The 17300-nt window shown below is 44.1% G+C and overlaps 2 protein-coding genes across 2 annotated transcripts; one reads left to right on the forward strand and one right to left on the reverse strand.

Moving 5' to 3' along the window:
- The first annotated feature begins 9 nt into the window (after window positions 1–9).
- Window positions 10–8571, forward strand: GATC (glutamyl-tRNA amidotransferase subunit C). Its single transcript, XM_037156129.2, has 4 exons — window positions 10–118; window positions 225–397; window positions 5971–6074; window positions 7646–8571. The coding sequence occupies exons 1-4, from the start codon at window positions 38–40 to the stop codon at window positions 7696–7698; spliced, it is 411 nt and encodes a 136-aa protein (XP_037012024.1). The 5' UTR covers window positions 10–37; the 3' UTR covers window positions 7699–8571.
- Window positions 8572–9588: 1017 nt separating this feature from the next.
- On the reverse strand, window positions 9589–15693 carry SRSF9 (serine and arginine rich splicing factor 9). The gene is made up of 4 exons (XM_037156128.2): window positions 15364–15693; window positions 13747–13907; window positions 12083–12255; window positions 9589–10072 (listed from the first exon to the last, which is right to left on the reverse strand). Exons 1-4 carry the CDS (start codon window positions 15549–15551, stop codon window positions 9929–9931), a joined length of 666 nt encoding a protein of 221 aa, XP_037012023.1. The 5' UTR covers window positions 15552–15693; the 3' UTR covers window positions 9589–9928.
- Between the last annotated feature and the right edge of the window lie 1607 nt (window positions 15694–17300).

Below are 17300 nucleotides of genomic sequence, written 5' to 3' on the forward strand. Positions count from 1 at the left end.
TTACGTAAGCACGGTACGGAGGCCGAGTAGAGGAGAAATGTGGACGAGGGCTGCGCGGCTGGTCCTTCGAGTCTGGGTGGGTGGGCGCCGGGGCTTCACTTCCAAGGCAGAGCCTCAGGTAAAGGCTGGGAGGAGGGGGTGTCTGCACTCGTAGTGAAACAGCTCTGGAGGCTCAGCTTGCCGCACCCGTGACCCACACCCTGTTTCGCCCGACCCCTCCCCAGGGAAGTGGGCGAATCACCGCGGATGTGATCAAACACCTGGAGCGTCTAGCGCTTGTGGACTTCGGCAGCCAAGAGGCCGTGGCGCGGCTGGAAACAGCCGTCGCTTTTGCCGACCGGCTCCGCGAGGTGGACACGGACGGGGTGGAGCCCATGGAGTCAGTACTGGAGGACAGGTAAACCCGAGCCTTTCCCGAGGCGCCTCCGCAGCCATTGAGGGTGGCGATTAGTGTCTCATTTCACAGAGGGAGAAAGAGCTTTAGGCGAGTTGCAGGAACTTGCCCACGATCACCCCGCGGGTAAGTGGTTTCACTTTTCTCCTTATGTGTCCTGTCGCTCTCGTTTGAATACTTCAAGGCCTCCCAGTGTAACTAGGAACAAAATCCGAACTGCTTGTCACCCTCGAAGATTTAGTTCACAGACTCGCTGCCTTCCACTCGGACGTACTGCTTTTATCAGTTGAGCCACATCGGCTTCATTGCTGTCTTTCCAACACGCCACATTAGTTCCTTCTCTAGCATGTTTGCACGTGCTGTTCATTTGGTCTTGGACAGTCTGTCTCTTTGGCAGGTCTAGTTTATCTCCTCTGAAGGGCCTTTTCTGATCACTCCAAATTCCCAGTTCCCCTTCCTTAGCCTGTTGGGTTTTCTTCAAATAGTTTTCTTGCTTATCTTTGCTTATTTGTTGTCTCTTGCTATTAGAATGAGTTCATGTCTGATTTGCTTACTGTTGGATTCCCGTCTCAAATTTTTATTTTTAAAATTACATATTTTCTGATCTAGCGGTTCTCTACGGAAATATCTGTGAAAGTGCATCAAAATGTGTGCACAAAGTGTCCAGAGTATGCAAATCTGTTCGTAGTTAAAAAAAAAACCCAAAAACAATCTAAGTGTCCTCCGTGGCTAAATACATCATCATATAATACAGTGGACTGTTCAGCAGCTGTTAAAAATAAACTACATATGCTGACATGGAAAGGTCATTAAGATATATTTAATAAAAAAGGCACAGTTCAGAACATTGTGTACAATATTATCAATGCTTTATGTGTTACCTATTTTACATATTTGGGTGTATGCATTAAATTTTCTTTTGTTTCTTGAAAAGGCATGCAAGAAACTTACCAACGGTTAGTTTCAAGGAAAATGGGGATGCAGAGGGAAGTTTTAACTTTTCATTTTATACCAAGAGCCAAAACACACATGCCCAGGGCGTGGAGGAGTCACACAAGCACTGAAGTGCAGTGTAAGGCAGGAAGGAGGGGCGGGGTCTTAGACAGACTGACTGGCTCGATTACTGAAAGGGCACAGCCTCTACCCACTCTACCAATTAATTGTTGCCTAATCTTAATGTTTTTAAAAGATAAAGTTCTTCTCCAAAAAACAGACTTGTTTGCTGTTTGGCACAGCAGCTTTTTTTTAGTTAGGATGGATATGTAATCATAAAAATAGGGGTAATCTACAACTTTGTCCTAAACTTTGCCTGATGGAATTTTTTAAAAACATAAACTAAGGCCTTCCCTGGCTGGTGTAGCTCAGTGGATTGAGCCCGAGCCTGTGAACCAAAGGATCACGGTTTGATTCCCAGTCAGGGCACATGTCTGGGTTGCAAGTCAGTTCCCAGCAGGGGACACATGAGTGGCAACCATACATTGATATTTCTCTCCCAGTCTCCTTCCCTTCCCCTCTAAAGATAAATAAATAAAATCTTAAAATAAAATAAAAACATAAACTAGTTCAGGTGGGAACAAGATTACGTAAGCTCTGCGTAAACTGCTTCCTGGCTTCCTGTTCTGAACTCGTCTTTGATTCCTTCAAAGCTTTTATTTTGTATTTTGATGCTCAGGTCTACAGAGTTTAACTAATTTGTTACACAAAGTTACACAGATTTCTGTTTCAAAACAAATCTGATGTCATTCTTCTACCCAAACCCTTCTCAGGTGGGTTTAGCTTAAAGATGGAAGTTTCACCGCAGTAGGCAGAGCGTTCTTTAACTGACGCCCTGCCTACCTCTCCAAGACAATGCTGTCACTTTCAATTCCTCTAACTCCACATTCTTTTTTCTTCAAGGTCCTTGTCTGTACCCACCCACCCCACTTGTCCTTGTTGCCTCATTTCTAAAGATTCCAACCGCCCCTCCCCAGGACCTGCAGCTCTCATGATTTTCAGTGATGCTGGAACTTTACATGTATTAATACATCTGAGTGATTCTGGGTTCCCCGCCTTTCTACTCCCGTTCATCCACCTTCCAGGCAGCGTGTTTGCTATTGCTCATCATGTTCTCAGTATCTAGCACTGAGCAGACACTCAGTAAATGTTTGCTGGCTGTTCTTTACTAACATCTTTGGAAAAGTAGGGAACAGAAACACAAGACAGAATTTCCCAAGTCACCTAGAGGGTAAAGAAATGCAATTATTACTTACAGGAGAGTTTGTGGAGATGATGAAAGGGATTTGGGTCTGACAGCTGGAATAGTGACTTGGTATGCAGTGATACGCAGTCTTGCCATAAATTTGGAAACCAGTTTGACTTATGATTCCATTTCAGAGACGTGACATTAGAAGGACTTTCATGTTTTGAACATGTTGCCTATCATTTGGTTTGAACTAAAAAGCATTAGCATGTTTACATGCCAGGCACTAATATTTATATGCAAAACTCAGTTATCACAACCTTGGAAGGCAAATACTAGTATCTCTAATAGATGAAGAAACTGAGGGTTACAAAGATTATGTAACATGTCCCAAGGTTTCACAGGGAGTCAGAGATTTCCAAGCTTGGTGCTCAGAGCCTTACTGCTTTACCTAAGCCATCTAAAGTCCACCCCTGGAAACTTGATCATCCTCATCTCAAATCCAGAGACTGACTTAGATGTGACTTGAATGACATCTCTGATTGCAGCCAAATACTTCAATGCTTAGGATGTCTCTCAGAGCCTTATTTGAGTCAAAAACTCTTCATCGAAATGATTAGCATCATACTAGAAAAAAATTAGGAGAGAAAAGGCTTGTAGGTGATGGAGGTAATAAGGTGGTGTCCAGATAAGGACTCCTGGCAGCCTGAATCCAGGGAAGGGCAGAAACTGCAACGGCAGAGCTGTCCACTGTCAGCCCAAGGGCCAGCATAACCACCTGTCTTTCCTCCATGCTGCTGTATTGCTTTACATTAAGTGCTTATTATATTTGCATTTCCCAGCTACTGGTTTAAGTATCTGTGAGCTTTGGAGGGCAGGGATTTCTAGTTCACAGTTGAAGCCTTTCTCAATCCGGATTTCTCATCTGAACCCGAACACAGAAAGATCCAAGTGATTCTCTTCAGTTTGCCCAAGGGTGGTTCCTATGTACACTTGATTGTAAAAATGGCTGCCTTGCAGTACCTGAACTAAATTCTTTTGTACAGCTTGGACTGAGAAAGACGAGGTGAGGTAGGCACTTAAGTCAATCAGTGATTCACAGACACTGAAAGAGTTTATCAATTCCTGGCCAGTGTTTTACACGATTCCGGGGTCAAGAAAAGCTAACCGACATGCCAACTGAAGGGTCTGCATGGTGTGCCCCTCTGAGACCCTGGGTTCAGTAACTTATGATGAAGAAAACAGTGGTGTGGGTTTATTCTAGATACAACTTCATCATAAATAGTAATTAGGTGGAAATGTGTGACATTTCAAGGGGTGAATTTTGTTTTTCTGGAAATGTTACATAGGAAACTTGGTAACCAAATGAGTAAATAAGTCAGCTGTTACGAGATCAACTCTTGGCAAGCAGTAGCTTTTAACCCATTGGTGGCAGAGGTAGAGATTTTTCTCCCAGAGGCCAAGAAGTTAGCATCTTGATGTCTGTAGGGCGTAGGCAGGTTAAGCATGGTTATGGCAAGTAAAGTACCAGTTACACTCTGAATGAGTAGTGGGGACTGAGGCGTACTTGGGCGGTACTCACTCTAAAAAGGAGCAGTGCTATTCAGCACCCATCTCTTACTGACATTACATTATCTTTTTTTTTTTATTTTTTATTTATTTATCTTTAGAGGGGAAGGGAAGGAGAGAGGGAGAGAAACATCAATGTATGGTTGCCTTTCATGTGTCCCCTGCTGGGAACTGGCCTGCAGGGAACCAGCCTGGAACCCAGGCATGTGCCCTGACTGGGAGTTGAACCTACATTATCTTTTTAAAACATCATTTAATCTTCCCAGCAACTCTATGAAGCATTCTACAAATAAGCTGATGCATGGAAAGGAAAAGTAATTTATTCATGGCCCTGGCCGGGTGGGTTACTTGGTTAGAGTGTTGTCCTGACATGCCAAGGTTGTGGGTTTGATTCCCCAGTTAGGGCGCATACAAGAATCAACCGATGAGTGCATCAATAAGTGGGAAAACAAATCAGTGTTTGTTTCTCTCTCTTCCTCCTCTAAAATCAATTTTTAAAAAATGTTAAAGTAATTTGCACATATGCCATGTAAAGGTGGCTGTGGCAAAAACACTCATTGCTGTTGTTTGAATTCAGCTGTGATTTAGGAGCCCCCGCTCTTACCAATTTTGTTTTATTGCACAACAGAAATATAAACTCCAGAAAGTTCAGTGGTCACCTTCATGAGTATTTATTTTTGTTCTCCAAGTTTTCTTAAATAAACACATAATCCTTGTATGACTAACAAAAAAATACTAGTGGAACCTTCACTTTTTTTGGCAAAAAACTTCAGGACTGGAAAGATCACAGTTAAGACAATGCCAGATCCTGGAATGGACTCCAGCTGTCCACTCTTCAGACTATGAGTGAGTGCTTACTGTGTTTAGCCTTAGGCTAAGTGCCACCAAAAAAAACCCAACCTCAAAACACCCTAATCCCTTTCTTACAACTTAGCATTCTAGGCAGCCTCTGCCCAGATGTGCTTGTCACATCCTTGCCCCTTTGTCCCACTAGGTTTAGCCCTAGGCCTCTGCCTGACTCAAAACAGAAATAGCTTGCCTGCTCCCCTCTCAGTGATTGAGCAGACTGCTGGGTTTTGAGCCCAAATACCTGGAAGCAGGCTGAGACCTCCTGTCACGCACTCCTAAACCTTGAAACAGTAGTGAGATGTTCATCTCCTGTTTGGCTTCACTAGTTTGCCATCTGGATACTTTAATGAAGCATTAGGCCAGAACTGTTTGTGGTATATCTTGCAAGGGAGGCAACTTTATCTACTTCACAGGTAGCTGCAGTGAAAAAAAGCCCTTGTCTTAGAGTACCAGAACTCAGCACAGATCCCAGTTTTATCTCTTGAGCTAGTATCCTTAAGTCATTTACAGCCACTCCTGACAAGTTACCTGCCAGTAAGTTCTTTTCCCATCCTCCCAATCCTGCCAATTTTTGCCTATCTTTAGTAGTGACATCACTTATTCTGTGCACTCTGCTTTTTACCCAGGCTGTCCTACTTACTCCCTTGGCAAATTGTGCTTACCTGTTAGATTTAACACACTGTACTTAAATTGCCTTTAATAACCTATCTCCACCAAAAGCAATTTACCCTTAGTAATTATCCAAAAATATTTCAACATTATCAATCCCGAGGAATAACAGCCACTTACCGCACAGGTTGTTGGGAGAACCTAGAGTGTAGACTAATTTGATCCAGTGGTGACCACAGATCCTCCACCTTTGAGCAGTGACCAGCACTCAAGAATATGCTGCTCCCTGCTCCTCCCACCCGAGCCTCTCCACCCATGCCTTAGAAGTCCTGTTCTCTAACAAGGTAACCTTAAGCTTCTGGTTTTGTAGATGTCTTTACTTGAGATCCGACAATGTGGTAGAAGGTAACTGTGCTGAAGAACTACTACAAAACTCCCGTCGAGTTGTGGAGGATTATTTCGTGGCCCCCCCAGGTACGTGTTTCCTGAAGTGTTTAACAAAATTGTTCCACAGTAAACTAAGAACATAGGAGGAACTGTGAGGCCCAAATCTGCTATGTGAAAGCACTCTGAAAAGTATAAACTAGAATTAGATGAAGATGGTCAAAAGGTACAAACTTCCAGTTACAAGATAAATAAGTCTTGGAGATGTAATGTAGATGATGACTATAGTTAACAATACTGTATTGTATATTTGAAAATTGCTGAGATATTAGCAGTTCTCAAGAAAGAAATTATGTGAAATGACAGGTATTAAATAATCTCATTCTGGTAACTGGCAATATATACATGTATCAGATCATTATGTTGTACAGCTTAAATTTATACAGTGTTGTGTGTCAATTACATTTCGGTAAGTCTGAAAATAATAAAGACATGTATTAACAATTTTAAAAAGTATAAAGTGATACTGGTGCACCAATAATGGGGTCATGCTCATCTCTAGGGGCCGGTTGGTAACAAGAATGAGCAAACAGAACCGGGCTGGGGAGGAGTGTGTTCAGTAGCAAATCTGGAGTTCAACCTGTTCCTAAAGGGGCAGCTGGCATTCACTGCTTCTCATTCAGTGCCAGGCAAGGATGGGAGCCCATTTCCCCAGAGAACATGGACACCTGGCATTTTGTGTAGTACTTCCCAAATTTCAGGTACTGGCAACCAATTCAAAATTTAAAAAAGTAAAAGACCATGCAAATAAAACATACCTGCAAGCCAGATGCATCCTGTGAGCCATCAGTTTGCAGCTTTAAATTTCACTGCAACTATTTTAGATGGAAGCTTTAAAACAACTCTAAGCCAAAAATGAAATCTAGAACCTTGGGTGGGTTAAATTATTTTTCTCTCCTCTATAGATAAGAGTGGGTCCTTGGAGCTTCTGTACACCTCTAGATATTTGGGGATGGGACTAGCCTAAGCACTCAGGTAGAGATGGCTTTCCAAATGCCAACTTCAAGTTCAGGAGATCCACTCAGAGGAGGACTGAGCAGCCTCCAAAAACAAACATCAGCCCTCCAGCTCAAAGGTAACTTCTTTGATCAAGGTCAACCAGTCAAAGGAAAGCTCTGGTTGAAGCAAGGATGGGAAGGAAAGCTAAAAAAATTTGTGAACTCTACTCTTAACTCTGCCTCTGATTCACTAAATGACCTCAGTTAACTGTGGAAATAAGATCTCAAAACCCATCTCAGGGCCAAATGGTTGTCACTGTTTCAGCAGACATATCCATTGATCACATGCTATTTCTAAATGGAACCTTCTGTCAGGCTTTGCTTCTTAGGACAAAGTGAGTTCACAATCAGTCTTCCTTTCACTCCTGTATGCATAAAGATGGCTAATTAATCTGTCTCTGCTCCTTACTGAAGAGTGCATTAATTAGGTTTCACTTGTAATTGTGATTCTTTCAGATATTCATGGCGAGAAAAACAGGATAGTAGCTACACATATTTCCTTTGCTTATTTTCCATGACAAACCAAGTGATACGTTAGCTCAGTAGAGCCAGTTGGGCAGCAGGCTCAGCTATAACATCTTTTGCATTATTGTTTTCAAACAGGTAATATCCCTTTGCCAAAGCTGGATGAGCAAGAGCCCTTCTCACAGAGCTGAGTAGCTATCCCAGGAAGGGGTATCCTGTGAACACATGGAAGCATGACAGTATTTCGTTATTATGAACACTAAAGTTCCCACTTCCTTCAGTAACCTGAAAAAAAATGATGGTTAAAGTATTTTTTGGTAACTCTTCTGAAGACAGAATTGGGAAAGATTTAGCCAAAACACAGCAATGAGTTCCTGACACTAAAGGAAGTAAAAGGTATTGTTAATTTCCAAGGAAATGTTCAGTTTGGAAGACAACATCCCCCTTTCTGTTCTCCAACGAAGACTGTGTACCCAACTGCACTTGAGTGAATTTTTCTGTTTCTCTCACTGTTAGACACTGAATCTGATCACACTCTGTGACAACCTGAGCTGTCCTTTTTAGCTGCTGTTTCCATCAACCTGAGCAGTATTTTATCTTTACTGAACAAACCCAAAGTTGTTCCTGGGTACCCACTTTTTTTCCAGAGGGCTAACTTTTTGTTAAGGTCTGAAGAGTGATCCAAGCAGAATATAGCTTTGGAACTCCCGGACCTGGAACCATCCACCATATCACACAATGATTACATGCAAAAGGGATAATTAGTCACACCTAGTTTCTCTTTCTAAAAACATAAAAATGGTCCTGGAATAGCTAACAATCTGTATCGTATATTAAAAACTTGCTGAGGGTAGCCCTGGCTGGTATGGCTCAGTGGACTGAGTGCTGGCCTGCGAACCAGGGTGTTGCTGGTTCAATTCCTAGTTGGGGCACATGCCTGGATCGTAGGCCAGGTCCCCACTGCGGGGCGCATGAGAGGCAGCCACACCCTGTTGTTTCTCTCCCTCTCTTTCTCCCTCCTTTCCCCGTCCTCTTAAAATAAATAAAGTATTTTTTAAAAATTTGCTGAGGGTAGATCTTAAATGTTCTTACCACATATAGGATAGATATGTTTACGGCACTGGTGGTAGTGGTTTCACGGATGTATTCCTAACCCCAAACCCATTAAATTGTATGTATTAAGTGGCTTTTTACATGTCAGTCATACACCAATAAAGTGGTTTTTGATCTTTTTTTAATACAGCCCCAAGCCTCGGACAAAGTAGACCCCTACCCCCATGATCATTGGATTGAGAAGAATCCAAGATGGTTTGGGGTGGGAGGGAGGTGGCTTTAAAGTGTTTGTTGTTTTTAAGCTCACATGGCTCACAAAGAACGAAATGGTGGTTGTGGGGCGGGGGACAGTTCTGGGACTGTGTGAAAAGGTGATGGGATTAAGTACTAATTGGTAGTTTAAAATAGGGGATGTAGAGTACAGCACAGGGAATCTAGGCAGTAATGTTGTCATAACTATGTATGGTGCCAAGTGCATACTGGAAATACCGGAGGGAACACTTTGTAAAGTTTATGATTATTTAACCACTATGCTTTACATCCAAAACCAATACAAAATAATATTGAAAATAAATTGTAATTGAAAAAGAAAACCCATGTGGCAAGGATAAATGAGACAGATTTAGAAAAGTGACAGAACCAGAACTCAGAAATCTTTTCTTTTCTAACCAAATTGCCAAAGCTGACTCCCAATGATCTTTATGCGGCTGCCCACTTATAAAAGTGTGTTTTTATTCTTCCCATTCCCTGCCCTATCAGCAATGCTCACTTTTTTTTTTTTAAAGCAACTTAATTTACAAGCTTGGCCTTAAACTATAAGAGAACCCTGAACCTGCCCTTGGGATGGAAGTTCTCAAACTACTGTAAGAGCAACTAACTTTATCCACAAATAAAGTTATCCATTCCTGCTCTTTACCATCTGGGTGTAAGTTGTCACTTCAACTCAGTGATGTATATTTTTTTATTCAGTGTGCCTGTTTGGTGAAATCTATGAACTTTAATCAAGGACAACCACACATGACAATTACTAAACGTTTAAAATATATTTCTAAACAGAATGGGCCCACTCAGTCATAGTAACTGCTGATCTCAGAGCAGAACAACCCACAAAGACAGCACTGATTTTTCCCCCATAATCAGGGGTGAAAAATACACAAGTTCTTTCTGAAACAAAACCACAATTCCTGCAGTTGAAAATGTTTCTTTCACTGCTAATATGGCCCTGGTAGAAATTATGTAGTTTTATTTCCTTAAAAAAAAAATTTAAAAAATTTCCTAAGACACTAAATCATCAATCTGGAATGTAAATTCTGAGCACAAAGCAGCTCAGTTGCCTAAAAAATAAAGACAAAGTTCCCATCACCTGTTTCAGTAGGGCCTGAAAGGAGAGAAGTAGTGTGGGGAACCCCTGCTTTGGTATGGAGAGTCGCGGCCTCTTGAACCAGACCGAGACCGTGAGTAGCCATAGCTGGTGCTTCTCTCTGGATAAACTCGGATGTAGGAAGTTTCACCCTGAAATTTGAATACAAAGAAAAGGGGAAAATAAGACCCAGAAGAATAAAGCACACCAACACCTAGCACAGCTGTATAACAGTAATAGTTAAGGACTGAGCACTAACTATTTGCCTGGCACAATGTCACCTCGTCAAGCCCTCAGAATTCTGAGAGGTAGGTACTCTTTAATAGCCCATTTCAAGAACACTCTCAGCTCTCAATGGTGTGGCTCGGTTGGGCACCATTCCACAAAGTGAAAGGTTGCCAGTTTGATTCTGTCAGGGCACGTACGTGCCTAGGCTGTGGGTTCGACTTCAAGTCGGGGCATGTGCAAGAGGCAACCGAATGATGTTTTACCATATCTGAATTACTGCCACTAACCCCGAGAACCTAAGAACTGAAAAGGACCACAGAGATCATATATACACACACACACAAGGTACGGCAAAAGTAGGTTTACAGTCGTTTGTATGGAAAATAATAAAAATACAAGAATACATCTGGTGTTTTACATATTCACCACTCTAAACCTACTTTTGCCCCCCTGTATAGTTCAGTCTCCCGCCACTTCATATGCATATTGCGATGGGCACCTATGGAAGGAGTTAACCTGTATTCAGCGTCTCCCAGTTGTCAAAACCTGGGGGGTAGATTTTCTAATTATTTCCATGTTTTTTCCTCCTAGCAAGTCTTATAAGACAGTGCTATTATTGTGACTGTCTTGCATACGGAGGAACCAGGGTTGAGAGTAGCTCAGCTTAGCAGCAGGAATCATGTTTAGGTTGGCATTTTTCCAGGCCCTTTGCCTTTAGCCAGCATTTTCAGATCTAAAGATGCTTTAAAATGAAATAAACCAGATGCTCTCCAGCCACATGTAGTAATTGGATTTACCCTGAGGCTCTGCTATGCAGTGTATCTGACCAAGTGCTATTTTGTTTCTGCTCCAAATTCAAGTCTCAGGGCTTAGTCCAGGCCAAGGGCCTTGCTAAGCCATACAGCCTCCAAGCCATAAAATTAGGGAATATGTGAATCCTTAGAGAAAGAAATAGCCCTGGCTGGTGTGGCTCAGCAGATTGAACAACAGACTAGGAAGCAAAGGGTGGCCAGTTTGATTCCCAGTCAGGGCACATGCCTGGGCTGCAGGCCAGGTCCCCAGTATAGGGCAAGCAAGAGGCAACCACACATTGACGTTTCTCTCCCTCCGTCTCTAAATAATTAAATAAATAAATAATATGTATACAAAGCAAGAGGCAACCACACATTGATGTTTCTCTCCCTCCCTCCCTCTCAATAAATAAATAAATAAATAAATAAATAAATAAATAAACAAATAAAATGTATACAAAAAGAAATAGACCAAGATATTCATGTCCCCAGACAACCCTAAACCCCAGAGCAATCCAGGACAGGACAACCAGAAAGAAACATGTCCAACTGGTAGTCTAGGTATCTTATGGTATCGAAGGGTTAGTCAGAATCAGACAGACTGAGATATCCAGAGCAGCAGATGTCCTCCTTGAATGGAAGGACATCCAAGAAGGACATCAAGAACTAAGCCCCAAGGGTGAAGTGATCAACCACAATAATAAGGTTTGCTTAGTTTTCAGAAAGGATCCTGCACTACTTTGGGAAAGAAAAATGAAGAGTCAGCCCCAACAGTAGAACCTAGAAGGGCTGAGATGATGAAGCTGGCTTGCAGAGCCCAGACTACACCCAGAGGAGGGACAGCCATAACATTCAGGTTCACTGAGAGAGACTGCCAGTTATGAGAGGGATGCTATCACAATAGCTCACCACATTGTGACAGACTGTACCAGTATTCTCTCCAGGTTAAAAATACTGACTGCAGACTTCTCTTTATGACCCTGCAGGGCTTACTCAAAATGAATTTCCCTGGCTCTGTCCACTTAAAGATAGATCTTTAATGGTCATTAAATGGCAAATGCATGACCTGTTGGTACTTCTGCTAGGTCAGCTTTAGGTGCAGTGAACTGGGTACAAGCTCTTCAACAGAAGGTGGAGACCCACCTCATGAGAGCGGAATTTGGTGTCATCCAGTTTACGCAGGGCATATTCCATGTCTTCTTTTCTGAGATACTCAACCATCCCCATTCCATCCTTCTGTACATCTGCATAACACACGTCCCCAGCTTCTCGCATGTGATCCTTCAGGTCCTGCCAGCTTCCTGAGGGAGGAAGTCCTGGGCATGGAGAACATAAGAGGCCAACATCCTTCAGCTGTGTTAATTGCCCTGTTTAGAGCCAGCAGTACCTAGGGTCCCTTCTCCATCAATCACTACTTTTAAATCCTGAGGGTCCCCACATCACAAATCTTGGCAAGGAAGATTCAACTAGAGAAGAGCACTAAAGTATGTGTAGTAAACCACTTTAAAGAAACTGGTCCCAGGCTAATCTTCCAGAACAAGCCTTTCCAACACAGCAAGAACTCCATCTCATTACAGGTTTGCATCTCTTGAGAATTCATAGCCTCTCTTTGTCCTTCACAATTAATATCACACTTTCAAGACTTTGAGTTCTTTTTTCCATATAAAATTATCAGTACCAATGATTTCTTGCCTAACTAGGTCCCCAAGACATGGGAATTTGAAACCATCCAATGAAATAACCAAAGTGTAGCAGAAGGTAGCAACACAACAAAAATCTAAAGTTTGTTTGCTTTTTTATAGGTGTGATTAACCGACAAACTAGACTAAATACCTCTTAAAAGACCACCAATATTCTCCAATACAGTGGGGGGAAAGGTAAGACTCAGATGCTAAAACTAGTCGGGAGTAATACACCCCTACCTGATGTCATGAAAGGGAAATGTGCTCCTGCTCTCAAAGGCTGTGTTACCGTCCACAGCTCAGGACTGCAGCCATTTCCTAATAGTTTTCTAAGCAGGATTTCAGAGCAGCATGGAGAGAGAAAAAATATGACATCCTGAAGGAGTGAGTAGAGTTCTGGGGTTAAATTACTTACGAAGGGACACAAAATAGGCAGATACTGATAGTATCATTCTTAAGCACCAATGGGAGTCAGCTGTGACTGTAATATTCACATCTAAGAAGGTGCCAGGTTCCTCAAGACATTTCACTCCACCAGGGCCCTAAAACACCCCTGAATGTACAGAAGCACCCCAGGTCTTTACCAGTGTGGTAATATTTCAAAAGATGCATAAACCTCAGAGCTTATCATTTCATCACTGGTCAACACCAGACCTTTTATTCTACACTTTGTAATACAATCCCTAAGCTGCCAAGTTGTTTTTCTGTTTTTACATATGTCCAAAAACACAAAAACTGGCCTTTTTCAGGATCCAAGTTGTTTAAGTCTGGCTCCTGGAATGTCTTTTCTATCAAGTCAAATACCATGGGACATTCCAGAAGAAAACACCTTTAGAACCATCTTCAGTTAAGGGTTTTTTGCCATCATCTTCCCTTTCAATGCTAGAAAACTCTATAAGAAACAAGTTTGTTAGAACAAGGTTGCACTACCAGGGCAACTTCATCTGCAAGATACCTGCCTCACTGGCAAGACAGGCAGGTTTAGACTGTCAGTGTGCACAGGCTATAAAAAAGAAAGCCCCATTTATGCCATGCACTGAAGAACAGCTAACATTTCTTGAAGGCCAGACTGTACTAAATATATTCTACATTCATCATCTCATTTGGTTCTTCAAAAGAACATACCTGAAACAAGAACTCGGAAATCAGATCTTCTTGTAGGAGGCCCATTCCTACCACCACGGGGCCACCCACCGCGACCTCCATATGTTCTGGGGAACTCCACACGAAGCCGACACTGGCCATAATCATAACCATTCCTTCCATAAATGGCATCCTCAGCATCTCTGCAAAGAAAAGTTTGGTGTTAGTGCTGCTCAGGAGACTGAACGACTTCCCAGTGAGGGGCTTAAGTAACAAGTATCAAAGGAAACCTACAATGAGAAAATAAAACAGAATCTCTGATGCAATACTGCTTTGGTCTGAAGACCTTACAAGATATTGAAATTAAGCTTTACAGCTGTCACATACAGGGCTTTCTAGGTATGAAATGATAATAAATGAGTTAACAGATTACTTATAGGAGAACTAATTCAGAAACAAAAAGGAATAAATTAACCAATAACTGATTTTGCAAATAAAATAGTATTTCTCTAACTTTGGTGGACAGTTTCTCAAAATGCATACCACACATTAGTCCTTTAATACTCTCTCCTACAAGGCCTAATACTATTGAGTCTAGAGAAAGAAAAACCCATTTAAAAAGAAGTCTCAAAACACAAATGCAATTTAGTGTTTTGTGAGACTATAAAACTTTCTCAAGCATGTTTTCAGCATCGTTTGGAGAAGTTGTCAAAACCACTATCTGGGTACAGTTTTGCAAAAAAGAGAAAATGTCCTTTAGTCTTTCCTAGAGCTCTAGGACAAAGCTAGAAAAACAGAGATCAGGCTCCAGTTTACCCCAAGTTGAGTAACCAGCGCAGTCGGGCGGCTTCTAAGAACCTCCAACCGCAGTTTTGAAAGTTCCTGTCTTTTCCGGGCCGACGAAGTTTGCAAAATCACAAAGACCCCTTTGAACCGGTTCAGGGACGGAGAACTTCCAAACCCTCGCGCCCCTTAGCATTTACCGTACCTCCCTTATTAGAGGAGAGGCGTGAAACCAGAGACCCCCCCCGCCCAGGCCAGTTTCAAGAATTTTTTCCAAACCCGGGAGCTTTTGGAAGGTCTAGGTCCCGGCCTTGTGGGCGGGGCGCGCGCCGACCGAGCTCTGTTCCGTCACAGAGACCCCTGAACGATTCCCAAAAGCACCTACAGCCTCGCAGCCTGGGTCCCCCCTGGACGGCGCGTTCGACCGCGGAGCCGGGGAGCGAGGGGTGGCGACTGGCCACTCCTGCTCTTCGCCGAGTCTTCTCCCGCTGGTTCCGGGGCCAAGGTCCCCAAGCCCGGCCCGCTTCCCCTTCAGGGTGCCTCTCCAGCCGTGAGGAAGAGAATGATCATTCGTTCATTCGTTCCATCCCTGAGGCCGATTTGGGCGGGTTTGGGCCCCCCGAAGGCCCAGCTTTGTGTTTTTAAGTAAAGTAAAAACAAAGCCCAATAATAATAATAGAGGAAGTGACGCTAGCGCAAGGGACGGCCCGGAGTCCACGGTGAGGGGAGGCCACTGCCTCCACCCGGGGGCGCCGCAAGGGGTCTGTGCTGAGGGGGGAGGGGAGCACCGGAGGGGGAGGGAGCAGGACGAGGGAAGGAGGGAAGGCGGGGACCCGCGGCCGGCGGGCGGGCGGGTGGATGGAGCGGGGGCCTCACCGGGGGTCCTCGAAACGCACGAAGGCAAAGGGCACGAGGCCGTGCCGGTTCTTGAGCTCGATCTCCCGGATACGGCCGTACTTGTAGAACAGGTCCTCCAAGTCCTTCTCGCGCACGTCTGTAGGAAGGTTCCCCACGTAGATGCGCCCGTCGCCCTCGCCGCCGCGCTCGTCCGCCCAGCCCGACATCCGCACCGCCCGACGCCGCGGGCCCGCCGCAGCCCACGTCGCCGCCGCCGCCGCTGCTGCTGCCACCGCCTCCTCAGCCGGGGCTCCCCCGCAGCGTCCCCGCGGGCTCGGAGGCGCTCAGCCGCACAGCATTATGGGAATACGGAGCGGAAGCGAAAGGGTCGGAGGACACTCAAGGAATTCTCTTAAAGGGGACGCGGTTGCGAGGATTGCGCGTGCGCTCGGGCGGTCGGACCGCTTAGGTGCTGGCGGATCCCTGAGTGCCAAAAGGGAGGTTGTGGAATCCAGCTACTTGGGTTTAGTTCCCGTAGGCAACTCACTCAACAGCTGCATGGACTTGGGCAAGTGTCTCAGGCTCCCTAGACGTCACTTTTGTGCCTCTGTTGCGCAGCCTACCTCACAGAGGACCATGAGCTCTCACTGAAGTGAAGAGGGTGTAGCTGTCAATCGGCTTGCGGGGCTTCTGGGGGAGGGAGTCAGCCGCAGGCTCACCCCACTGCACCAGAAAAAGTCCCGGACCGCTGGGCTGGGCGGGGTCATAGCGGCCCTCAGTTCTCAGGTCAGTAGCCTTCTGGACCACCCTGTTCCCATTTTACAATTGCTTAGAACTGAGATTGTAAGACGGACAAAGATGGATGTAAGAGAGCTGAGATGGGCTCTATAGCTTGGACTTGAAGTTCATGGGAGATAGGGAGGGAATGAAAGGATCATAACTTTGGCAACTCTCGTTATAGAGTGCTTCCTATGATTTGTGCTTTTAGTCCCTACCAAGGATGGGGGGATTCCACTGTTACAGGTGAGGAAACGGAGGTCTCAGTGGGGGCAGGATTAGAACCCGGAGCCTGGCTCAAAACCTCTGCGCCGAGTCCTTCAGGAGCTCTGGTAGACTCCCATCTCGGGCCTTTTCGCATTTACATCCCATAGTGCAGGGCATTGAATCCGGGGATGTTACAAAAGTGAAGCCTTGCATCAGAAGAATCTTGATCTAAAAAGATTGGTCATATTAAAAGTGAAACCTCTAGGATAGATACAAGAAAGCAAATACAGGGGAATGTTAACTCTAGGACCTAGACGGTGTGTTCACGGAACCATTCTTTATAACTTGCTGTATATTTGAAAATTTTCATAATAAAACGGGGGGGAGGGTATAAAACGTGTTAAAAAACAAACTCTGGTCCTGGCTGGTGTGCCTCAGTGGACTGAGTGCCGGCCTGCGAACCGAGCGGTCGCCGGTTCGATCCCAGTCAGGGCACCTGTCTGGGGCCAAGTCCCTGGCTGGGGGGTGTGCAAGAGGCAACCTCACACTGATGTTTCTTTCCCTCTCTTTCCCCATCCATTCCCCTCCCATCTCTCTGAAATTAAACAAATAAAAATTTAAAGACAAACTCTGTTAGCCTGGCTAGGTAGCTAGTTCAGTTGGTTAAAGCAGTCTCCCAAAACACCAAGTTCGTAGCTTCAATCCCCAGTCAGGGCACATACAAGAATCAACCAATGAATGCACAAATAAGTGGGACAACAAATCAATGTCTATCTCCCTTTCTCTCTCTAAAATCAATAAATTAAAATGTGTTTAAATGGTTAAAAAAACGGTTAATGCTAGCATTAGGAAGGGAATAAAACCAAACATCTATTCTGATGGTAGTTGACTTTAATTATACCACCTTTTAGTCTTTTTAAATCAAAACAAACAAAAAAACTAGACACCTACACATAACTACTCAGTGTATCATCTTTTTGGAAGATAATACA

This window comes from Artibeus jamaicensis, unplaced genomic scaffold (assembly GCF_021234435.1).
Source record: "Artibeus jamaicensis isolate MK-2021 breed Jamaican fruit bat unplaced genomic scaffold, CSHL_Jam_final contig_525, whole genome shotgun sequence".
Taxonomy (NCBI): Eukaryota; Metazoa; Chordata; class Mammalia; order Chiroptera; family Phyllostomidae; genus Artibeus; species Artibeus jamaicensis.